The following is a 26435-nucleotide window of genomic DNA, read 5'->3' on the forward strand; positions in this document are numbered from 1 at the left end:
TCCTCAACTTTCTCTGTCTTTTTTGCCACTTATGCCAGCTTTTTTGAAACATGTTGCAGGCATCAAATTCCAAATGAACTAATATTTGCAAAAAATTAAGTTTACCAGTTCGAACATTAAATGTATTGTCTTTGCAGTCAATTCAATTGAATATAGGTTAAAAAAGATTTGCAATTCACTGTATTCTGTTTTTATTTTCCATTTACCGGTACACATCGTGCCAACTTCACTGGTTTTAGGTTTTGTAGTTGCACACTGATATTTTAAAAAACACTAAAGGCAACTCTTATTGATGTTGATATTCAACACTGTAGTTGTTCGTAAAACAAAAAGGTCGTGCTCATAGACTAATCTGCGAATGGTCAAGTCTTGGTGGATGACAGTTCATTACATTGTGGTCTTCTATCTCGGTGTGTTCCTTACCGATCAGGCCGGTGTAGGCCAGCAGACACGCGCCGTGGTCCTCCTGCTTGCAGCCGCTGGCGCTCTGTTCCCAGGGCTGGCAGTCGTACTGGAACTGGGCCCAGCGAGACCTGGAGAAACGTGTTTGTCGTGAAACACAATTGATATCTCTGATGACGTCTCACTCGGTTTAAAACTCCAGGAGGACAGTGCGATAACAGCAACACCCGATGTTGATGATATACACTTTTAACACTATCATTGTAGCGTGAAGATGCATGTTGACGTGTCAGGCACATTTGACACAAAGGCGTCTGCAACGAACTAGCATTCTCGCCAGCGGCTAACGCCCCTGGACAGTGCAAAGCCACTTTTAAGTCCCATTATTTGGCTTAATGAAGGTAAAGAATGCTATGTTTCATAATGATTGGAAGACATCATACTATCCTCATACTACAGAGCCTATGAAGATATGCTAACCAATTAGCCATGTGCAGATCGATACCGCTCATACGAGATCTTTACACTCAAAACAAAATATCGATTCTTTTGATGCTTTCTTTTCAGGGGTGTCCAAACTTTGTCCACAAAGGGCCGAATACTGAAAAGTGTAAGTATGCGGGGGCCATATTGATATTGTTTTAATTTAAAACATGTAAATGTTAAAAACAGATGTTGTGTGAACTTTGTATTTTAGGTGGCTAAATTATTATCAGTGATTATTTATATGTTATATGTTTTTCCCATATAATAATAATATAATAATAATAATAATAATAATAATATGGTGGTTTAATTGCATAACCTGGTGTGTCAAAAATTATGTTTGTACGAATAATTCAGTTACAAATTCAACATATTTTATTATGATGGTTGTTAGTATTACTTAATTTTTTAATTACCTAATGAAACATTGTTTATATTTTAAGTATATTTTATTTTTATTTTGAAAACTTGTAATATTTTAGATCACGATTGTCTAAACATTTTCCAGCAAGGGCCACAGATTGTATAGTCAACTATGGCATGATATATATATATATATATATATATATATATATATATATATATATATATATATACGTTAAATGCTAAGAACAGTATTAGATATATTTAAAGGCAACACTTTGTGTTATTGGCGACTAAGTGGATTATTATTATAATTAATAGTTAAAAAAGCAGCTTTTTCCTCATTTAATTCTCTTTTTTCTTACATTTTACAGTTTTTTTATTGAATTTTTTGAAAATACATAACTTTTTAAACTTCAGCAAACAGGTTAAGTTGATTTGCACAAGTGGTTTATTTGTATTTTTTATTTTTTTGGTATCAGTATTATATGTATATATATATATATATATGTATATATATATATATATACACACATATATATACACATATATATATATATATGTATGTATATGTATGTATGTATGTATGTATATCAGGGGCGGTTCTAGGCATGCTTATATGAGGGGGCAGTCAGAAATGTGAAGGGGGCATCATGTGTACACATCATGCTCTAGCACTTTTTTTTCTGTGCTTATAGCAACGATGCTTTCTTCATTGAAATGGGTCTTTAGCTGTGTGTCCAACCCCAACCTGGAGTAGTGGATTGCACTTTGTCAGGCCTCTACCTTCAGACCTGTCCAACTTGGGTGTCCCACCTGAAGACTAAGCTCCTGCTGGTATAGCTCTTACGGTCACTGAGGCACGCAAACCCCCTGACCACAATAAGGTGGCAATCCCTTAGGAGGGGAAACATTAACAGCGCTGCCATATTTCCGACAGGGGAAACAGAAGCAGGCGTCTCGCACCACAGAATACTCTAGCCATGGTCGTGTGCGGTACCAGGCAGGATTGATTGATCTTAATGTTGTACCAAATGCACGCTTTGGGTAGCCACCCAGTATTGGCTGAGATGGTGCGTTGCCATTTAAGTCACTGGGTAGCTGAGCAGGCTGCTTTGGGGAAGCGCTTGTTGGGAAACGGAGGGGGCTGGTGCAGGAGAAACCGTGCTTGCTGGTGCTAAAGGTGCAGTATTGCTAGCTGCTGTCCCTGATGTACTAGCAGTATCATCATTGCTACTACTACATGCAGGAGCAGGACTAGACTTTTTAAATGCTCTGAAAAATGGATGCATTACAGAGCATTAACTTTCTCTTTGTGAGCTGCTGGAAGCTGGAGCAGAAAATAAGTAAGCTTGAATACCAACAGAAAAAATCTGCTGTGATTACATGAAGAAAAACAACAACAGTACAGGACTACAGCCTGGGGGGGGGGGGCTTTACGTAGGGGTCTGTCAGACACAGGTCACTTGTCTTCAGTTTGTCACATGCAGTGGACGTGGGCACTCATTTGGGCACAAAATTCATTCACTCCAATGTATGTGTGTTGCCCACTTGCTTGTAAATTGATGAAAACGCCAGTGTTTTTGTTTTTAGGTGGCTTGGTCATATCAAATTAAACTTATAATTTGTTTATTACAAAATGTAGATTGAAACATAAAAGGTTGACTATGTCGAATTACAAGAAAAACAACAGAAAAAGAATTCCAGCAGTCGATTGCCAGACCGTTGCTAAGTAAAACGGGCCGTTGCTAGGGACTCCGCTCTGAACAGAGGACAGCAGAGGAGGACTGTTACCTTATGTGTGCGAGTGTGTGTCTGCTGCGCAGCCTGTGGAATGGTGAATACACGCACAGCGGAGGGAGGGATGAGAGGGAAGCCGACACTACTATATCGTGTGTGTCCCTTTTTCGGCGGATTTTTCCGCAAGTGCAGATAATTTTGTCAACTTGTAATGTAGTAATTTTGTGAGTTTATTTAAATTTGCTTTCTCAAATTTTGATTTAAGGGGGCAAGACATGTATTTAAGGGGGCTCTCCCCCCTCTTGCCCCTGCGTAGAGCCGGCCATGATGTGTATATATATATATATATATATATATATATATATATATATATATATATATATATATATATATATATATATATATTAGTCCGTACCACCCATCCTTAATTTCAGTACAGTTAAAACTTAAAACTTCTCCATGTGCAACATGTCCATCAATGCACTTTGTACCGTGGATGACATAAACACGTAGAGGTGAGACCGAAGGTGATCAAGCTGAGAGCTTCCAGAACAAGCAGAGACGGACCTGCACACGTAGTCGGCCTTGCAGACCCTCAGCTGGGCCAGGCAGCTGGGCTTGTCCTTGTCCTCGTAGGAGCACGTCGGCACGATGGTCTGGCGGCGGCGCTCGGCACACGCCGTGTCGGTGCACGGGCAGAAGAGCAACTCGTGGGTGTAGTCTGCCGGCACGCGGTCGAAGAACTTCCTGAGCGCCTTGCTGCACTTGGGCCGGTTGCAGGGCCCGGAGCGGGCGGAGGGCTGGATGCAGGACGACACGTACTCCGTGCGCAGCTTCTGACATGTCTCGTCTATGTTGCACGCCTTCGCGGCGTCCAGGCAGCGGTTGACGGCGGTCACTTCTGACTCTGAAAGCAGACAAGAGAAGATTGCAAATACCTGCATATGTTTAGCAATGACTTCACGGCTGGGCTGCAGATGCTGTTGACTTGACACCCTCCCTTCTGACACCCTCACCTCTGCGGGCGGCGTCTTCCTGCTCTAATGTGAGCCAAAAATGTATGCGCGATGGATATGCTAACTAATAAACGATGTGCGGATCGATACTGGGATAACAATACGACACATACCAGATCTGAGCCGAGGATGTCGTTGTGGCTTGTGCAGCTTTTTGAGACACTCGTGATTTAGGGCTCTATATAAATAAAGTTTGATTTATTGATTGATTGATATTTGATCTTTACACTCTAAAATCGACTCTTCAATCAAAATATCGACTGTTGATACCTTAGTTCAGGGGTGTCCAAACTTTGTCCACCAAGGGCTGTACACTGAAGAGTCAAAGTATGTGTTGATATTGATATTGTTTTAATTTAAAAAAATGTAAATGTTAAAAACATGTACTGTGTAAACTTTGTATTATAGATCTGTGGTCCCCAACCTTTTTGTATCCGCGGACCGGTCAAAGTTTAATGGGGTGAATCCTTTTTTTTTCTTTTATTCTTTGTCATTAAAAAGGGACGTTTTTGTGGTTGGTGCCCTAATTGTAAGTGTACATTGTGTTTTTTATGTTGATTTTATTATTTAAAAAAAAAAAAAAAAGTTTTTCATTTTTTTTAAATTTTTTATATATTTTTTTAATTAAAATGAATAAAAAATTCTTCTGCTGCCCGGTACCAATCGGGCCACGGCCCGGTACCGTGCTGCGGCCCGGTGGTTGGGGACCACTGTTATAGATGACCAAGTAAATTATTAATATTTATTATTTACAATATTTCAGCTTTTTCCTAATTTATTTAGCTTTTTTCTCACATTTTTTATTTGTGTTTTTCCATATGATGATAATTTCCATCCATCCATCCATTTCTACCGCTTTTTCCCTCTGGGGCCGCGGGGGGCGCTTGTGCCTATCTCAGCTACAATCAGGGTGAAGGCGGGGTACACCCTGGACAAGTCGCTACCTCATCGCAGGGTGATGATAATTTCATGATAATGAAAATAATATTAACAATATGGTTGTTTAACTGCATAAGCTGGTCCGTCCAAAATGATGTCTGTACAAATAACTCAGTTACACATTTAACAGTGTTTATAATGATGGTTGTCATATTTCCAAATAAGTTCATAAGCTAGTATTACTTTATTTTTTTAATTAATTAGGAAACATTGTTTATGTTTTATTTTCATCTTGAAAGCTTCTAATATTTTAGATCAGGTGTGTCTAGCACAGAATGTATAGTCATCTATGGGGACTTGGGGGCATTTTGATATTTTTTTTATTGAAAAATAAATAAATAAAAATGCTAAAAACAGTATTATATATATTTAAAGGCAAAACTTTGTGTTATTAGTGACAAACACAACATGGAAAGTGTATAAATGTTGCATGCAGCCAGGCTCTAATGGTTGAATATTTCATTCTGCTGGGTTAATGCAGACTGGCATAATCTGAAAAATAGTCTCTTCCTTCTCTGATGGTCCGACAACCGCCTCTACCATCCACGTCCTCCCCAGTGCCCTCACCCTCCACCCGGACTGCCCACCTCGGTGCCCCCACCCGACTTCCTCGCTAATGAGCCATGCGAGCAATAACCACATTTTGTTTATGTTCCTGCCTACTCCATCATGGCCCCCCCAGTGACCCCTTCCAGTCAATGCGGCCATGATGACACCGGGCGTCCTCTGGCAGGTACGCTGCTCATTAGTGTGTAAACCGCCTCGAGTCGCATCTCCTGGCGAGCGCACCTCTCCGCATATGAAATATGGATGGCCTGGGAACGTAAGCTAACAAGTCGTCGCAGAGCTCCAGTTACTCCCGACTTAGCTGCGCGGCGGCTGAAATGACAAAGTGTGGCGGGCAGGCCGGTCGCTCTTGAAGGAGGAGGATTCGCAAGTTTTTAGGACCCATGTCGACACGCATGTGGAATCACGCCAACGACCATAACAAAAATGAAAAATCGTCCTACATGGCAATCATTAAAATGTTTTGTAATGTAATCAGTGATATTTGTACTGTTTTCTGGCAGAGTGAAATAACGTGTAGAAATATTCTTTTACAAAATGTTCTGAAAAAAAAAAAAAAAAAAAAGAGATGGTTAAAACATTAACTTGTACAACATGTAATGTAGAGAACATCAGAAGCATTTATTCAGGTACAAATATCACAGATTACGTGACGATCAGAGCACGAGCGTGACAATGCACATTTTGTATTATTAATGAGTGAAACTGCAATCCTAAACGTGATGTAGTTTTGACTCGGGGGTTCACATTGGGTTCAAAGATTTTGGCCAGTGGCCAGCCTATCTACAGTATTGAGGGGATTTTTACCTGACACATCAAATGTGACACATTTCTGGCGTTCACAATCCCCTTTAGTCTCCAGAGGGCAGTGGAGCATTGTGAATTTCTTAAAGTGTTTTTGATGCAATAATCGATAAAAAAACAAGCAAATCTGAGTTTTGACCCAGGGAAGTCAGGGTTAGTAAAAAAAAAAAAAAATCTGCATCCCAAGGACGCGCTGTCCTTTCTGATTTCAAAGCGTAAAAAGACACAAAAAGTGCTTTAACGCCAACAGCGAAAAGGTTCAGAGAATCTGGAGAAACCACTGCACGTAATTCAATGCCTGTGACCTTCTATCCCTCAGGCGTTACTGCATCAAAAAGTGACATCAGTGTGTAAAGGATATCATCACATGGGCTCAGGAAGACTTCAGAAAACCACTGTCAGTAACCACAGTTGGTCGCTACATCTGTAAGCGCAAGTTAAAACAAAGTTATGCGAAGCCAAAGCCATTTATTAACAAATGCTTCGCTTGGGCCGGGCTCATCTAAGATGGACTGATGCAAAGTAGAAAAGTGTTCTGTGGTCTGACGAGATCACATTTCCCAATTTTTTTTAAAAACTTTGAACGTCATGTCCTCTTGGCCAAAGAGGAAAAGAACCACACCGACTGTTCTTGGCGCAAAGTTCAAAAGCCAACATATGTGATGGTATGGGGGTGTAACTTACACATATGTGATTGCACCATTAATGCTGAAAAGTACATACTGGTTTTGGTGGAGCAACACATGTTGCCATCCAAGCAAGGTCTTTTTCATGGACGCCCCTGCTTATTACAGCAAGACAATGCAAGGCCACATTCTTCATGTGCTACAACAGCGTGGCTTCATAGTAAAAGAGTGTGGGTACTAGACTGGCCTGCCTCTAGTCCAGACCTGTCTCCCATTAAAAATGTGTGGCGCATTATGAAGTGTCAAATACGACAACGGAGACCCTGGACTGTTGAACAACTTAAGCTGTACATCAAGCAAGAATGGGAAATAATTCCACCTGAAAAACTTCAATAATTGGTCTCCTCAGTTCCCAAATGTTTACTTAGTGTTGTTAAAAGGAAAGGTCATGTAACACAGTGGTAAAAATGCCCCTGTGCCAACTTTTTTGCAATGTGTTACTGCCATTAAATTCTGAGTTAATGATTATTTGCAAAAACAAATTACGTTTTTTCAGTTCAAACATGAAATATCTTGTCTTTGCAGTCAATTCAATTGAATATAAATTCAAAAAGATTTGCAAATCATCGTATTCTGTTTTTATTTACCATTTATCTGCCAACTTCACTGGTTTTGTATATACATATACACATATACATGTACATATATAAATATATATATATATATATATATATATTTATATATATATATATATATACAGTATATATACACACACACACACACACACACACACACACACACACACACACACACACACACACGTATATACATATACACATCCATCCATTTTCTACCGCTTGTCCCGTTTGGGGTTGTGGGGGGTGCCGGAGCCTATCTCAGCTGCTTTCGGCGGTAAGTGGTTTACACCTTGAACAGGTCGCCACCTCATCGTGGTGTTGCTGGGATTAAAGGCCTCTTCTTTTCTCCTCCAAACATATTGCTGGGTATTGTGGCCTAACAGCTCAATTTTTGTTTAATATGACCACAGAACTTTCCTCCAGAAGGTCTTATCTTTGTCCATGTGATGTCAGATGAAACAAAAATTTAACTGTTTGGCCACAATACTCAGTATTATGTTTAGAGGAGAAAAGCTGAGGCCTTTAATCCCAGGAAAACCATACCTGCCATCAAGCATGGTAGTGGTAGTATTATGCTCTGGGCCTGTTTTGCTGCCAATGGAACTGGTGCTTTAAATGGGACAATGAAAAAGGAGGATTACCACTAAATTCTTCAGGACAACCTAAAATCATCAGCCCGGAGGTTGGGTCACGCTAGAATTAAGGATTTAGAATGGCCTTCCCAAAGTCCTGACTTAAACGTGTGGACAATGCTGAAGAAACAAGTCAATGTCAGAAAACCACCAAATTTAGCTGAACTGCACCAATTTTGTCAAGAGGAGTGGTCAAAAATTAAACCAGAAGCTTGCCAGAAGCTTGTGGATGGCTACCAAAGGCGCCTTATTGCAGTGAAATTTGCCAAGGGACATGTAACCACATATTAACATTGCTGTATGTATACTTTTGACCCAGCAGAATTGGTCACATGTTCAGTAGACCCATTATAAAGTCATAAAAGAACCAAACTTAATGAATTTTTTGTGTGTGCTACAATCACTCTATCACAAAAAAATAAGAGTTGTAGAAAGTATTGGAAACTCAAGATAGCCATGACATTATGTTCTTTACAAGTGTATGTAAACTTTTGAACACAACTGTATATATATATATATATATATATATATATACGTGTGTGTGTGTGTGTAACCCATATGGAAATATAGTGTCACTAATATATTCTCATATTATTTATTTCTAATCTATGGTGTGCCAAAGTCATTTTGGTCACTTAAAATGTTAAATTATGATGTGTCAAAGTCATGTGTTAACTACTGGGTTAAACTGATGATACATGTACATAGCACGTTATTCACACATTGGCCAGAACAGGTCGCATGCGCCTTTTTTATTCCAGTCACTTCTTCACTGAACGTCAGAGTGAAGGCACGACTCATATCGTTGTATTTCAAAGACAAGGTTTATAAGTTAAAATACTTGTTACTTCTCAAACCGAGTGTTGGAAAAGCAGCAGAGGTTTGCCGGGTTCCAGTGGGAGTTGGATTTCTGTGCTTTGTGCTGCTAAGAACTCCAATTGTTTTTTTGTGTGATCCTGAAGTCTGGTTCCAAGCTGGACTTGAGTATGATGGCGAGCCAGTACCAGTGAGTGAGAGTCTGCGGAAAGGGAGCGTTTGGATGTGGTGTGGCCAGCTGCATCGGTCTCCACACTCTGCAGTGACCTATAGCTGAACTGATCCACCATCAGAGTCGCAAGTATCGAACCAAATCAGTATGGAATAACGGATTACAATAGAACTAAGGATACCCAACAAAGGAATATAGACAGTGTTCACTTCAGTACTACCCGGGTAGAATTCAGATTTAAGAAGGACATTTCTTCTATTTTTCTATTTTTGATTTTTGAAACAGAGCTCTATTTTTATTTTATTTTTGGGGGGGTATTTTCAATTCAAAAAGCACTGTTCATGTGTTGTTGTTATTATTGTGCAATAAATTTACTAGCAGCTGTTTTGTGGTCCACTAAGTACAAAACGTCTCGTTTCGAGTCTCTCAATTATACGGCCAAGAACCTAGTCATCTTAATTGTTGTTGTGGGAGGGCATTGTGATTAGTGCACTGCAGGAGTGAAAGTCAACACCGCTGTCCAGGGTGCTGAGACAGAGCGCCATCAGACAGGGGCGGGGCATGTACTGACTGCGAGACACAGCTGACAGATGATTAGATTGCACTGGTGGTACGTGTTGAACTAATCATCTGCCGTCTTTAACAGTGAGCAGCCGGGTGGTGGAGAAGAAGGAAGCCGAAAGAGAGAGACTGAAAAATCCAAACAAAAACTGTATTGTGCTGATCATTAAAAACCTCGTTGTAAACTCGACACGCTTGGTCTTAACGTGTAATTGTGGAACCGCAAGATAGCGACTTCTACAGCTGGCGCCCAACGAAAAAAAATAAAAGAGGAGACAATGTCAACGCCGAGCCCAATAGCGGCGCTGGGGCAGCTTCTGGCGGAGGTGTCCACGGCAAACCATCGCCAAATGAAGGCGATGCAGGAGCAGATTGCGCAGCAGAGCCAAATACTGCGAGCGATGACCGAAAGGTCCGGAGCGGTGGCACCCGTGGCAGCGAAGCCAGCATTGGCGGCCGTGGGGATGCACCGGATGGCGGAAGCGGAGGACCCACAATCATTCATGGACATGTTTGAGGCCACGGCGGGAGCATGTGCGTGGCCGGAGGAGGAGTGGGCTGTGAGGCTGTTGTCGCTGCTGGCGGGAGAGGCGCAGCGGGCGGCGCTCAGTTTGCCTCCTGTGTCCCGGGTAAATTACCGGGACGTCAGACGAGCGGTGCTGGACAGAACGAGCGGATCGAAGGAGGATCACAGGCGCCGTTTCCGGGCACTATGGCTGGGACAGGAGGAGGGGTCGTTCGCCCTGGGACAGCAGCTGAGGGACGCGGCGACACGATGGCTGCAACCCGGACAGGTTGGTGATGTCATAGAGATGATAATACTGGAACAATTCTTGGAAGCGATTCCGGCGCGGACGTACGCTACCACCGTCCACAGGACTTGGCAGCAGCGGTGGCGTTGGCGGAGGATCACCTGGCAGTTCACCGCGAGAGGAGGAAGGAAGAAAAGGCAGCGGAAGAAGTGCAGCGTCCAATCCCGGCGCCGCGCAGGTGGCGTGTGCAGCTGGCCCAGGGAGCCCAGCCGTGGCCATCTTACAGCAACATTTTGCTGACGTGTTCTCCCCCCTGTCAGGCCGAACGACCCTCACCCAGCATCACATAGAGACCAGTCCAGGTGTAAGGGTGAGGTCTCGGCCGTATAGGCTACCCGAACACAAGCGCAAAGTAATTCGGGAGGAATTAAAAGCCTTGCTGGAATTGGGGGTAATAGAAGAGTCACACAGTGCATGGTGCAGCCCCATAGGTCTCGTAGGGAAGAAAGATGGGTCTGTGCGGTTCTGTGTAGACTACCACAAGGTGAATGATGTGTCACGTTTTGACGCTTACCCAATGCCCCGGGTCAACGAGCTCCTGGGCATTGCTCGTTTTTTCACGACACTGGATTTGACTAAGGGCTACTGGCAGATTCCCTTGTCTACAGAGTCCAAGGAAAAAACGGCGTTCTCCACTCCGGAAGGTTTATACCAATTCGTGACCCTTCTGTTCGCCTTGTTCGGTGCGCCTGCTACTTTTCAGAGACCGATGGACCGGGTACTGCGGCCCCACGTGGCATATGCTGCTGCCTATCTGGATGATGTTATGATCCAGGGGAAAAACTGGGCGGAGCATTTGCAGAGAGTGGGGGCGGTACTCGAGTCCCTGAGGCAGGCGGGGCTCACCGCCAACCCAGCGAAGTGCGCGGTTGGCCGGAGGGAGGTACAGTATCTGGGGTACCACTTGTGGGAAGGTCAGGTGCCGCCTCAGATGGACAAAACCGCGGCAGTTGCGGCCTGCCCAACCCCGAAGACGAAAAAGGAGGTGAGGCAGTTTTTGGGGCTGGTGGGTTACTACCGGAGGTTTGTCCCCCGGTTTGCGGACCTGACCAGCCCACTAACTGACCTCACCCGAAAAGGTGCTCCAGATCTGGTCCAGTGGACGGAGCAGTGTCAGCAGGCATTCGAGAAGGTAAGGAAAGCACTTTGCGAGGAGCCAGTACTGCACATGCCTGATTTTTCCCTCCCATTTTTTTTGCAGGTGGACGCGTCGGGCAGAGGGCTGGGTGCTGTTTTATCCCAGCAGAAGGAGGGCAACGACCACCCCGTCCTGTACATCAGCAGGAAACTCTCAGAACGAGAAAGTCGATACAGCACGGTGGAGAGGGAGTGCCTCGCCGTCCGGTGGGCGGTCGGTGGCCTCCGGTACTACCTGCTGGGACGCCTGTTCAGCCTCTGCTCGGACCACAAGCCCCTCCAGTGGCTCCACCACATGAAAGATGCCAACGCGCGGATCACCCGTTGGTATCTCGCTTTACAACCCTACAATTTCAGAGTGATCCATAGGCCGGGAGTGCAGATGGCCGTGGCGGACTTCCTCTCCCGCTCTCATGCAAGGGGGGGAGTAGGCGTGGCCGGACGGTGTCCCGGCCTAAGTCTGGCGGTGGAGGTATGTGGGAGGGGATTGTGATTAGCGCACTGCAGGAGTGAAAGTCAACACCGCTGTCCAGGGTGCTGAGACAGAGCGCCATCAGACAGGGGCGGGGCATGTACTGACTGCGGGACACAGCTGACAGATGATTAGATTGCACAGGTGGTACGTGTTGGACTAATCATCTGCTGTCTTTAACAGTGAGCGGCCGGGTGCTGGAGAAGAAGGAAGCCGAGAGAGAGAGACTGAAAAGTCCAAACAAAAACTCTATTGTGGTGATCATTAAAAACCTCGTTGTAAACTCGACACGCTTGGTCTTGACGTGTAATTGTGGAGCCGCAAGATAGCGACTTCTACAGTTGTACTAACCTGCTATCCTACAGTAGGTGTGCTACACACTTGGCGAGCCAGCCAGGAGGCGCTGTGATTCCGAATTCACACTGTACATACAATACAGAACAGCTCTGGCACGTTTGTTCACAATTTTGTAATACCTCTGACTTTACACTTGAAATATGGATGTCATTAAGGCTGAAAACATTGAGGCGCCCAGTTCAGTACTGGTCAGTGGCATGTCTGGTACTGAAGTAGATGAGGAGGTATTTGACTTTTTGAAACAATATGGGTCCATTTAAAGAGTGGTTAAAATTGACAGTTCTGATGCTAAATTCCCAAATTCTGTTATTGTTGAATTTAAATCTGGTGAAGGTGTTAGTGTTCTTGCACGTGATTTAGCATATAACAGACCTTCTTCAGATGACAAAATTAGACACTATGTGCAACTCTTATCTAGTGTTTATGCTGCTAATGCAGGTTCAAACATAACCATATTCTACCTGTGTGAGCTTGAAGGCATGGCAAAATTGAGTGGCACAGACTTTGACAAAGTCCTGCGAGACGAGTTGGCCAGAATTGAAGAAAGCCGGCCAGCTCAACAAGATGAGGAGGTTGAGCACCAAACCCCTTAGTCTACTCCTCACAAGAGTGGAGTTGAACCGGCGTCTGTCCAGACCCCAACTCAGTCCACTCTAAATGTGAATGAGGTCCCACTTAAACAAACCCTGCATAGTGGTGCCAGATCACCCTTTCAGCTACCACCTGACCAAATTAACACACCTGATATGCAGAGAATGGTCGTGGAGCATATTGTAAAGAGCAGTGACATGTCGTCAACACACCATGCCAGGTTGAGGCCTTTCTCTGGGAAAACTCCCTGCCCCAGCCTGGAAGTCGATTATGACAGTTGGCGTAGTAATGTCGAGTTCTACTTCAGCGATACCACAATCCCAGACAAGCAAGTGGTCAGAAGGATTGTAGAAAGTCTCCTTCCTCCAGCTGTAAATGTTGTAAAGCATCTTGGGCCCCAGTCAAGCCCACGCTACTATTTGCATGTTCTTGACTCAGCCTATGGTACTGTGGATGATGCTGATGAGCTCTTTGCAGTATTCCTTACCACCGACGCAGAGCCGAGTGAAAAGGCTTCTGCTTATTTACATCGCTTACAGTCAATACTGAGCAAAGTAGTCAAGAGGAATGGCATTCCTCGCAGTGACGCAGACCGGCAACTGCTGAAACTGCTCTGCAGGGGATGTTTCAACAATAGTTTAATCACACATCTTCAGCTGTCCCAACTGCAGAAGGATGCCCCACGCTCCTTTTCCGAGTTTTTGCTCTTAGTGAGGACGGAGGAAGACAAGCAGGCTGCCAGATCTCGTCGTATGAAGCAACATGTTGGATTTCACAAAGCTAAAGTGCAGTCTAATAATGTGAACGTGGACAACTCTGATACAGATGAGAGAGACATAGCAGCCGCTGCTGTAAAGGACACCTATAATGAGGGTACGAAGAAAATACAAAAAACAACTTGCACAACTTCAAGCCCAGTTGGCAAACCTGAAAGCATGCATGGATGAATCTTCCACAAAGGCTACCTCCAAGGGAGCTAATCCGAAGAAACCCAAGGCAAAGGAGCCTGAAACAGAGGCTGTCCGAAGAAGCAAAAAGAAACCACGAGCATGGTATTGCTTTAACTGTGGCGAAGATGGACATACAGCGCCAGTGTGTCCCAACGAGTCCAACCCGGAAGTTGTTGAGGCAAAACGCCAAAAACTCAAAGAGAAACAAAAGCGGTGGGACGAACAAAGCAAACAGGATTTTTAAATCCTGTTAATGTTGAGGAGCAAACAGGAACAAAGACTAACACCAGCTCCAAACAAAATGTTTCAACTTATTCTCCCAATACCAAGCACCAATCTAAAATACCAAAAGGTATAATTGGCAACACATGCATCAGTGATGTGACTGTGTCAGGTGTAAAGTGTTACTGCCTTCTTGACACAGGGTCTCAGGTGACCACAATTTCTAACTCATTCTACACAGAGCATCTGTCAGAACAGCCTATCCAGCCATTCAATCTTCTTGATGTGGAAGGTGCTAACAGTCAGTCAGTCCCATATTTGGGTTACGTAGAAGTCAATATTGGGTTGCCAAAGGAGTTTATTGACACTGCACCCGAAGTGACCACTTTATCATTAGTTGTTCCTGATCAACGCTTCAACAGTGACCTGTCTGTTCTAATAGGGACCAAATTACTTGACTTTTTATATAATGAAGAATGCCAACACAACACTCAAAAGACCACTTCAACTGTTCATGGCTACAAACAAATTCTCAGTGCACTTGAATTCAGACAAAAGCACTGGGCAAATAGGTCTAATGACACTCAAAAGGAAACAACAGCAAGTTATTCCTGCACATGATAAAGTCCTTGTGGAAGGCCAGGTCAATGTCAATCCTGCAAATACGGGGAAATTGGCAGTTCTGGAGCAGCTAAGAAAGTCTGTCTTACCTGGTGGCATTTTCGTTGACTTTTGTCTCGTCACTTTGCCCCAGCAGCCTCAGCACAAGTTGGCTGTTTGGCTGAGAAATGAGACAGTACATGACATAACACTACCCACAAACTGTGTTGTCGCAGAACTACATGTTCCTGATAAGATTGTTGAAAAAAGTCCATTACCTGACAAGAATGCAGATACTGTGAACTGTTGTAGAGCAACGTCTTCTCCAAATCAGTCCACAACACCCTGACGTTTGACTTTGGCAATTCTCCTCTACCATAGGAATGGAAAACTAGAGTCACAGAGAAACTCAATGGTTACTCTGATGTGTTCGCACATCATGACCTTGATTTTGGTCATGCCACCAAAGTCAAGCATCGTATCGAGCTCAAGGACGAGAAGCCTTTTAAACAGCGTTCAAGACCCATGCATCCCAATTACTATGAGGCTGTGAGGAAACACCTTAAAACACTGCTAGAAGCTGGTGTGATACGGGAATCCGAGTCACCCTACTTGTCACCCATAGTCGCTGTAAAGAAAAAAAACGGTGATGTCCGACTGTGCCGATTACCCTAAGTTGAATACACAAACCATAAAGGTTGCTTATGCATTACCAAACCTCGAAGAAGCATTCTCCGCCCTCACCGGGTCACAGTGGTTTTCCGTGATGGACCTCAAGTCCGGATACTACCAAATTGGTATGGAAGAGAGTGACAAAGCCAAGACTGCTTTTGTCTGTCCCCTGGAGTTTGGGAGTTCAACCGTATGCCCCAGGGGATAACCAATGTGCCGAGTACATTTCAGCGCCTAATGGAGAAATGCATGGGTGACATTAACTTGAAAGAGGTGCTTGTTTTTCTTGATGATCTAATTGTGTTCTCTGCCTCCCTGGAGGAACACGAGGACAGGCTTCTGCACGTCCTTCAACGGCTAAGATAATATGGTCTCAAAGTCTCTCTGGAGAAGTACAGATTCTTCCAAACGTCTGTACGTTATCTTGGACACATCGTCTCAAGAGCTGGTGTCGAGACTGATCCCGAGAAAGTCATTGCACTGAAAACGTGGCCAATGCCAAAGACCCTAAAATAATTGAAGTCCTTTTAAGGCTTCGCCGGCTATTATCGCTGCTTCGTCAAGGACTATTCTAAAATAGTGAAGCCACTAAACAGTCTCACTTCTGGCTATCTACCTCTCAGAAAAGGCTACAAGATGACGACATGTAAAGGGAAATATTTTAATCCAAAAGAGCCGTTCGCAGAACGATGGACACCTAATTGTCAGGACGCTTTTGAATGCATCATAGAGAAACTCACATCTTCTCCCATCCTGGGGTTCGCAGATGCAAAGCTCCCCTATAAAATGCATACGGATGCCAGTACTACTGGTTGAGGAGCTGCTTTATACCAAGAGCAGGACGGCCAATCAAGGGTCATCGCCTATGCCAGGCCTTTCATCTAGTGAGGCAAGATATCCAGCACACAAGCTGGAGTTTCTAGCTTTAAAATGGGCAATCCTAGAGAAGTTCCAGGACTATCTCTATGGTAACAACGTCACTGTGGTAACGGATAACAATCCGTTAATTTACATACTCACCTCAGCTAAGCTAGATTCTGCCAGTTATCGATGGCTAGCAGCCCTTTCTACGTTCAATTTCAACATCAAGTAACAGGGCTGGAAAGAGCAATCAAGACGCCGACGGTCTCTCCAGGCGACCGCATGGAATGTTGGTTGATGATGACGCTTCACTGGAAGAAAGAGAGAGAATAAAACGGTTCACCTCACATCATCTATCATCGTCGCCTGACCATCTAAACTTACCTGAAGACGCAGTTACAGCCCTATGTCATCGACACCTGATAAGGGAAACCGACAACTTACCTTCCATCACGTTGGTTAAATCCCTGGCTCTCAACGCCGATGCTGTTCCAGACCTCTACAGTAATGAAGAATTATTAGGTCATGTGACGGTACCCATCTTCAGTGAGGATGACCTCCGAGAACGACAGGAAGCTGACTCTGCCATCAAGCATGTTATTCATCTGTTGGAATTTGGATGCCCAGTACCTCGGAACATCGGTCCTAATTCTCCTGAACTCAAACTTATGCTCAAGGAGTGGAAGCGCCTAGAGATGAGAGACGGTCTTCCTGTACAGGAAGCGGAAATGTGAAAAGAGAACAATCTATCAACTCATTCTTCCAGAGTCCCTCAGAGTCACTGTACTCAAGTGTCTCCTTAAAGACATGGGACACATGGGCATGGACCGTACCATTGACTTAGTAAGGTCAAGATTCTATTGGCCACGAATGGCTGCGGATGTTGAGCACAAGGTCAAAACCTGTGGCCGGTGTGTTAGGAGGAAGACTCCGCCTGAGAAAGCAGCACCCCTGGTCAGTATCCAGACAAGTAGGCCAATGCAATTAGTCTGCATGGACTACCTATCACTGGAGCCTGATTCCCACAATACCAAGGATATTCTGGTCATCACAGACCACTTTACAAAAGACGCGGTAGCCATACCCAAGAAAGATCAAAAAGCTACTACTGTTGCGAAGTGTCTGTGGGAGCAGTTCCTGGTTCACTACGGCTTTCCTGAATGCCTGCACAGTGATCAGGGAAGAGATTTCGAGTCCCACACTATCAAAGAACTTTGTGCCATAGATATCAAGAAAGTGAGAACCAGTCCTTATCACCCGGGGGGAAACCCGGTTGAACGGTTCAACCGCACAATTCTTGGCATGTTGGGTACAATGAAAGAAAAAGAGAAGAGTCACTGGTGTGATTTTGTTAAACCACTCACACATGCCTACAACTGTACCAAAAGCGAAGTCACCGGGTTCAGTCCCTATGAGTTAATGTTTGGGAGACAACCCAGGCTTCCAGTCGATATTGCATTCAACCTACCTGTCAGGGAAGGAACACCAGTATCTCACTCCCAATACGTGCGAAACCTCAAGTCTCGACTGGAGGAGAGTTATCAAACAGCCATTGAAAACTCCCAGAAGTTTGCTGAGAGGAATAAGCAGCAGTGGAATAAACAGGTCAGAGAGTCTACACTTGAAGTGGGAGATAAAGTACTGGTGAGAAAGGTCCGTCTGAAGAACAAACACAAACTCGCTGACAAGTGGGAGTCTGCTGTGTACAGTGTCTTACAACAGATTGGAGACTTACCTGTTTACAAGGTCCAGCTAGTGGATGAAGATGGTCCAATCCGCACTTTACACATGGATCTTCTGCTGCCGTGCGGACAATTGGTTGAAGTCAAGGATGAGGAACTCAATCAGCCAAGGCCGATTCGTCGTCCCAGGATAAGACAAAGTTCTCCTCCGGTCCAAGAAGAGGAAAGTTCTGAGTCTGAAGAGGAGTACACAGTCTTTCCTGAGGAAACCTCAGCTCTCACTGAGAAAAGTTTTACAGAGGTCTATGACATCCCTAAACAGCTGGTTGTAGCTGACAACCCTCCCACAGAAAAGGAAGTGGGCGAGACACTACGAACCCAGTCACAAGTGGAGTCCTTTGCTGGTAATGAGTCTGCGTTGCCAGTTGAAGAAGAAAAGGAAATTCCAGAAGTGGTTGGAGATCACCAGTTGGAGAGCAATAATGAACAACCACCTCCTAAGGAAGTTGCAGTCTTGCCCAAGCCAGACAATGTAATGGAAGATGATGATGTACCCTTGCTGGGTCTGACTGTTGAGAGTAATGAAAATGGAGAACCGGGAAATGACACTGAAATTCCAGAAGCTCAAGATACTCAAGCCGAGGAAACCGACTTACCTGATGGCTGTGGTGAAGGCAATATTGTACGCCGATCTGTAAGGTCAAAGCGGCCACCAGATTGGACTACCCACAGTTGGGTAAACCCCTCATCTCTTTTGCGCAGTTTCAATCACGCACTCATTTCCTTTGGTGACTACGACAGTCATGAGGTTATAGCAATTTGAGTCAAGATGTTATAGCACATGAAGGGACTCATGCTGATTTAAGGGGGGAGTGTGTAGCCCATACGGAAATATAGTGTCACTAATATATTCTCCTATTATTCATTTCCAATCTATGGTGTGCCAAAGTCATTTTGGTCATTAAAAATATTAATTCATAATGTGTTAAAGTCATGTGTTAACTACTGGGTTAAACTGATGATACATGCACACAACACGTTATTCACACATTGGCCAGTGGAGGTCGCATGTGCCTTTTTTATTCCAGTAACTCCTTCACTGAACGTCAGAGTGAAGTCAGAGTGAAGGCACGAGTCATATCGTTGTGTTTCAAAGACAAGGTTTATAAGTTAAAATACTTGTTACTTCTCAAACCGGGTTTTGGAAAAGCAGCATAAGATAGCCGTTCCAGTGGGAGTTGGATTGCTGTGCTTTGTGCTGCTAAGAACTCCAATTGTTTTTTTGTGTGATCCTGAAGTCTGGTTCCAAGCTGGACTTGAGTATGATGGCGAACCAGTCCCAGTGAGTGAGAGTCTGCGGAGAGGGAGCGTTTGGATGAGGTGTGGCCAGCCACATCGGTCTCCACACTCTGCAGTGACCTATAGCTGAACTGATCCACCATCAGAGTCTCAAGTATTGAACAGAATTAGTATGGAATAACGGATTACAATGGAACTAAAGATTCCCAACAAAGGAATATAGACAGTGTTCAATTCAGTACTACCCGGGTAGAATTCAGATTTAAAAAGGACATTTCTTCTGTTTGTCTATTTTTGACTTTTGAAACAGAGCTCTATTTTTTTTCTTTTTTGGGGGGTATTTTCATTTAAAAAAGCACACTGTTCATGTGTTGTTGTAATTATTGTGCAATAAATTTGCCAGTAGCTGTTCTGTGGTCCACTAAGTACAAAACGTCTCATTTCGAGTCACTCAATTATACGGCCAAGAACCTAGTCATCTTAATTGTTGTACTAACCTGCTATCCTACTGTAGGGGTGCTACACATATATAAATGATTTATGTTTTATTGGCCATTCTTCAGAGGATATGAATGATAACACAAAAACCTTTCTTCCACTCATGCTTAATGGTTAAATGAAGCCATTTATTGGCAAACAACTGTGTTTACTCTTTTTAAATCAAATTGACAAAAGAAAGTACCAAAATGACCCTTATCAAAAGTTGTGACTTTGATCTGATAACATGCATAAAAGTTGACAAAAACAGGTTTGAATGGCTAATCGAGGTTCCAATCCTCACCAGTGACCTGTTTGTTTGTAATTAGTGTGTGTGTATAAAGATCAGTGTGTTTCTGGGCTTCTGACAGACCATTGCATCTTTCATCCAGTGCTGCACAGATGTTTCTGATTCTGAGTCATGGGGAAGGCAAAATAATTGTCTGCGAGAAAAACTAATTGAACTGCATAAAACAGGAAAGGGGTAAAAAAAGATATCCAAGGAACTGAGAATGCCAATCAGCAGTGTTCAAACGCGGATCAAGAAGTGGAAAATGAGGGATTCTGTTGAAACCAAACCACGGTCAGGTAGACCAGCAAAGATTTCAGCCACAACTGCCAGGAAAATTGTACGAGATGCAAAAAAAAATCCACAGATAACTTCAGCTGAAATACAATACGTGGCTGTTTCAAGATGTACAATTAGGAGGCACTTGAAGAAAAATGGGCTGCATGGTCGAGTCGCCAGGAGAAAGCCATTTCTGCGCAAATGTCACAAAGTATCCCGCTTACATTACGCTAAACAGCACAGAGACGAGCCTCAAAATGTTTGTAACAGAGTAATTTGGAGTGATGAGACCAAGATTAAACTTTTTGGCCACAACCATAAACGTTACATTTGGAGAGGAGTCAACAAGGCCTATGATGAAAGGAACACCATCCCTACTGTGAAACACGGAGCTGGATTACTGATGTTTTAGGGATGTGTGAGCTACAAAGGCACAGGAAAGTTGGCCAAAATTGATGGCAAGATGAATGCAGCATGTTATCAGAACATTCTGGAGGAAAATCTTCACTCACCAGCCCAAAAGCTGGTTATAGGAAATTTTTCGACATTCCAACATGACAATGATCCAAAACACAAGGCCAAATCGCCAAGTTTGCTAATAAATAGCTTCACACAACCATTAAGCATCAGTGGAAGAAAGGTTTTTGTGTTATCATTCATATTCTCTGAAGAATGGCCAAGAAATCATAAATTGTCCCAAGGTATGTAAACTATGAGCACAACTATCCATCCACCCATCCATTTAATACCGCTTATTCCCTTCGGGGTCACGGGGGGTGACCCCGAAGCTACAATCGGGCGGAAGGTGGGGTACACCCTGGACAAGTCGCTACCTGATGTACGTATATATATATACAAACCCCGTTTCCATATGAGTTGGGAAATTGTGTTAGATGTATATCTAAACGGAATACAGACGTTGATGTAATACACATGTTAGATGTAAATATTAACGGAATACAATGATTTGCAAATAATCTTCAACCCATATTCAGTTGAATATACCACAAAGACAACATATTTGATGTTCACTCTGATAAACATTTTATTTTTGCAAATAATCATTAACTTTAGAATTTGATGCCAGCAAGACGTGACAAAGAAGTTGGGAAAGGTGGCAAAAATACTGATAAAGTTGAGAAATGCTCATCAAACACTTATTTGTAACGTCCCACAGTTGTGCAGGCCAATTGGGAACAGTTGGGTGCCATGATTGGGTATAAAAGCAGCTTCCATGAAATGCTAAGTAATTCACAAACAAGGATGGGGCGAGGGTCACCACTTTGTAAGCAAATTTTCGAACAGTTTTAGAACAACATTTCTCAATGAGCGATTGCAAGGAATTTAGGGCTTTTACCATCTACTTTCCGTAAAATCATCAAAAGGTTCAGAGAATCTGGAGAAATCACTTCACGTAAGCGATGATATTACGGACCTTTGATCCCTCAGGCGGTACTGCATCAAAAACCGACATCAGTGTGTAAAGGATATCACCACATGGGCTCAGGAACACTTCATAAAACCACTGTCAGTAACTACAGTTGGTTGCTACATCTGTAAGTGCAAGTTAAAACTCTACTATGCAAAGCCAAACCCATTTACAACAACACCCAGAAAAGCCGCCAGCTTCGCTGGGCCTGAGCTCATCTAAGATGGACTGATGCAAAGTGGAGAGGTGTTCTGTGGTCTGAAGAGTCCAGATTTCAAATTTTATTTGGAAACGGTGGACATGGTGTCCTCTGGAACAAGGAGGAAAATAACCATCCGGATTGTTATAGGCGCAAAATTCAAAAGCCAGCATCTGTGATGGTATGGGGGTGCATTAGTGCCCAAGGCATGGGTAACTTACACATCTGTGAAGGCACCATTAATGCTGAATGGTCCATACAGGTTTTGGAGCAACATATGTTGTCATCCAAGCAACATTATCATGGACACCACTGCTTATTTCAGCAAGAAAATGCCAAGCCACATGTTACAACAGCGTGGCTTCGCAGTAAAAAAGTGCGGGTACTTTCCTGGCCCGCCTGCAGTCCAAACCTGTCTCCCATTTAAAATGTGTGGCGCATTATGAAGCGTAAAATACGAAAGCGGAGACCCCGGACTTTCTAACGACTGAAGCTCTACATAAAACAAGAATGGGAAAAAAATCCACTTTTAAAGCTTCAACAATTAGTTTCCTCAGTTCCCAAACATTAATTGAGTGTTGTTAAAAGAAAAGGTGATGTAACATGCCCTTTCCCAACTACTTTGGCACGTGTTGCAGCCAAGAAATTCTAAGTTAATTATTATTTGCAACAAAAAAAAAAAAGTTTATTAGTTTGAACATCCAATATGTTGTCTTTCAATTGAATATGGGTTGAAAATGATTTGCAAATCATTGTATTCCGTTTATATTTACATCTAACACAATTTTCCAAACTCATATGGAAACGGGGTTTATATACATATATGCATATATATATATATATATATATATATATATATATATATATATATACATATTAGGGCTGTGAATCTTTGGGTGTCCCATGATTCGATTCAATATCGATTCTTGGGTCCCGATTTGATTCAAAATAAAAAAAAAAATTCATTTCAACACGATTCTCGATTCAAAAACAATTTTTTTCCCGATTCAAAATGATTCTCTATTCATTCAATACATAGGATTTCAGCAGGATCAACCCCAGTCTGCTGACATGCTAGCAGAGTAGTAGATTTTTGTAAAGGACAATGTTTTATCAACTGATTGCAATAATGTAAATTTGTTTCACTATTAAATGAACCAAAAATATGACTTATTTTATCTTTATGAAAATATTGGACACAGTGTGTTGTCAAGCTTATGAGATGCGATGCAAGTGTAAGCCACTGTGACACTATTGTTCTTTTATTTTTAATTTTTATAAATGTCTAATGATAATGTCAGTGAGGGATTTTTAATCACTGCTATTTTGAAATGATAACTAATATTGATACTGTTGTTGATAATATACATTTTTGTTTCACTACTTTTGGTTTGTTCTGTGTCGTGTTTGTGTCTCCTCTCAATTGCTCTGTTTATTGCAGTTCTGAGTGTTGCTGGGTCAGGTTTGGTTTTGGAATTGGATTCCATTGTTCTGGTATTGCTGTGTATTGTTTTGTTGGATTGATGAATAAAAAAAAAAAGAAAAAAAAAGTTTTTTTTAAAAATGAGAATCGATTCTGAATCACTTACTCAGTGGCCTAGTGGTTAAAGTGTCCGCCCTGAGATCGGTAGGTTGTGAGTTCAAACCCCGGCCGAGTCATACCAAAGACTATAAAAAAAAATGGGACCCGTTGCCTCCCTGCTTGGCACTCAGCATTAATGGTTGGAAAAGGGGGTTAAATCACTATAAATGATTCCCGGGCGTGGCACCACTGCTGCCCACCGCTCCCCTCACTTCCCAGGGGGTGATCAAGGGGATGGGTCAAATGCAGAGGAAAAATTTCACCACACCTAGTGTGTGTGTGACAATCATTGGTACTTTAACTTTAACTTTATTGTGAGAATCGCAATTCGAATTCGAATAATGTCACACCGCGGTGAGGGAAGTCTTGTCTTGGTTTTTCTGTCTTGTGATTTACATGTTTTATTTTGAAAAGCAAATCCTCTTGTTTCAGATCACTGGCCCCTACTCTTGTGTCACCAGTCTGACGTCATCCCTAACCCTTAATTGTTTCCACCTGTTTCTCATTATCCTCATATCCTATTTAAGCTCATGCCTCCTCTTGTCCTGTGCAAGATCGTCTCGTGCTTACGTGTCTTTCTAGCGTCCATGCCCATGTCCATGTTGATATCCTCGTCTTGCCTTTTTCCTGGTTTTCCTCTTTGGATCGAGAAATCATTTTGAAGTAATTTTGAGTTTACTTTCTGCTCCTTTCGAGCGCCCTTTTGTTATCCTTCGTCCAACCTAATTGGTGAGTGTTTGTGTTTTTCTAAACTCCGTTTTTTGCCTCATTGATTGAGTGATTTTTTTGTTTATTCATATTTAGTGTACATATATAGTTCCTTTTGTTTTTTCCGTCTGTTGGAGCGCTTTATGTTATTGTTACATTTATTACGACTTTATTGTTCATTCTCTTGTTAGTTACTTCCTCCTTTTTTTTGGAGTGATTTTGATTTACCTTTTTCCAGAATTATTTTCCGCGTAATTATTGTTAATTCTTGCGAAATACTTTTTGCTCTGGAGGTAAAAAAGTCATTTAAAAATAAAAGCTTTATTTTGGAACTTCCTCTCTGCATCTGGGTCCTCTCCTTATTCCGAGTCCTGACAGTACGATCTGGCCAGTATGGACCCAGCAGAGACAGAACAGTTTTCCGCCGCTATCCAAGATCAAGAAACCCGCCTCTCTTGCCAAGAGGAATTCTAGACGGCCATGGCTGAACATATGGCTCGCTTAACCACACAACTGCAGGAGATGACTCTGCGACTTCCACAGCCTACCGCGCCGGCTCCTGTACCTGCCCACCCACTGTCTACGTCATTCGCTGGAGCCGGAAGTACACTGGCACCACCAACATCCTATTCAGGTGAAACGGGACAATGTAAAGTCTTCATTATAAACTGTTCTATTTACTTTGAGTTCAATCGTCACGCCTTTCCCACGGAGCGAGTGAAGATCGCCTTCATTATCTCACACTTGACCGGAGGAGCCAAGACCTGGGCAACCGCCGAGTGGGGCCGTAGTTCAGCTGTTTGCACCTCTCTCACCGAGTTTCAGAAAGCATTACGAATGACTTTCGACCCCGTTTCCGACCACCGAGAAAAGGCACAGGAGCTGAGCAGACTGAGGCAAGGCCGAGACAATGTTTGTGATTATGCCATTTGATTTCGCACGTTGTCGGCGGAGAGTGGATGAAACGACGCAGCGCTCTGACACTTTTTTGAAAGTGCTGTCCGCACCGATTCAAGATTCACTCGTTCCACTAGACTTACCTGCAAGATTGGACAAACTTATTGCGCTCGCCATCCGCACCGACCACAGGATTCAACAACTTAAGCGACATCAGAGTGGAAGAACCACAATTACGGGAGGCGGGGCATATTCCCAAACCCGTCAAGGACCGGACTTCTACCACACCTTTCCCGAACCGATTCGGCCAATTTTCCAGACGGAAAATGAAGTACCCATGCAGCTGGGAAGAGCACGGCTCACACAGGATGAACGTCAGAAGAGACAGCTAGAGGGAAGATGTTTTTACTGCGGGGAGCCGGGCCACCTCGTCGCCACCTGTCCAGTTAAAAGAACCACTGGAGTGAGTCAACAAGCCGTTTCGGCTCACATTACACGTACCCTCACCAAAATCCAGGTAAAACATCCCACTATCACAGACATGGGGGCGCTCATTGACTCAGGGGCCGACGAGAGTTTAATGGACAGGTTGCTGGCAGCTAAATTGGGAATTAAATCTGAACCATTAGCTCGACCCATCAGAGCTAGAGCTCTGGACGGGAAGGAACTTTTTGTCATAACCCACGCCACAGAACCCATCCACTTATGCATAAAAGACCATGAAGAAACTATCCGCTCATATCTGTTCAAAACCTCATCACACTCCTTGATTTTGGGACAACCATGGCTCTATCAACACAATCCACAGATTAATTGGAGAACAGGCGAAATTAAGGCATGGGGAAAAGACTGTAAAAATGACTGTTTAATCAGCTCTGCACAAGAAGGTGAAGCGCAACTCAACTTATTCTCTGCAAACCCCACAACAGAATCCGCGTACCCGGACCTGAACTCCGTACCCCCATGCTACCACCAGCTTCGGGAAGTCTTCAACAAGACCAAAGCCATGTCTCTTCCTCCACACCGACCACTGATCGTAGGATCCACCATACCCAAAGGTCGCTTTTATTCAGTGTCAAGTCCTGAGAGGTCGGCCATGAAGGAATACCTCACAGCCTCATCGAAAGCGGGGCTGATCCGCCCCGCCTCATCTCCAGC

The 26435-nt window shown here is 43.5% G+C and overlaps 1 protein-coding gene across 1 annotated transcript in view; it reads right to left on the minus strand.

Moving 5' to 3' along the window:
• Positions 1-423: 423 nt before the first annotated feature.
• The window catches only part of LOC133540952 (GDNF family receptor alpha-4-like), a gene marked incomplete at its 3' end in the record, with an annotated part of 54953 nt that continues 28941 nt past the window's right edge, over positions 424-26435 (minus strand). The window contains exons 4-5 of the mRNA XM_061884038.1: positions 3559-3898; positions 424-533 (exon numbers count right to left, since the gene is read on the minus strand). Of these exons, the coding sequence (XP_061740022.1) occupies positions 424-533; positions 3559-3898 (450 nt within the window). The remainder of the gene's footprint in view (positions 534-3558; positions 3899-26435) is intronic.

The sequence above is a fragment of the Nerophis ophidion genome, linkage group LG22 (genome assembly GCF_033978795.1).
Source record: "Nerophis ophidion isolate RoL-2023_Sa linkage group LG22, RoL_Noph_v1.0, whole genome shotgun sequence".
NCBI classification, from domain to species: Eukaryota; Metazoa; Chordata; class Actinopteri; order Syngnathiformes; family Syngnathidae; genus Nerophis; species Nerophis ophidion.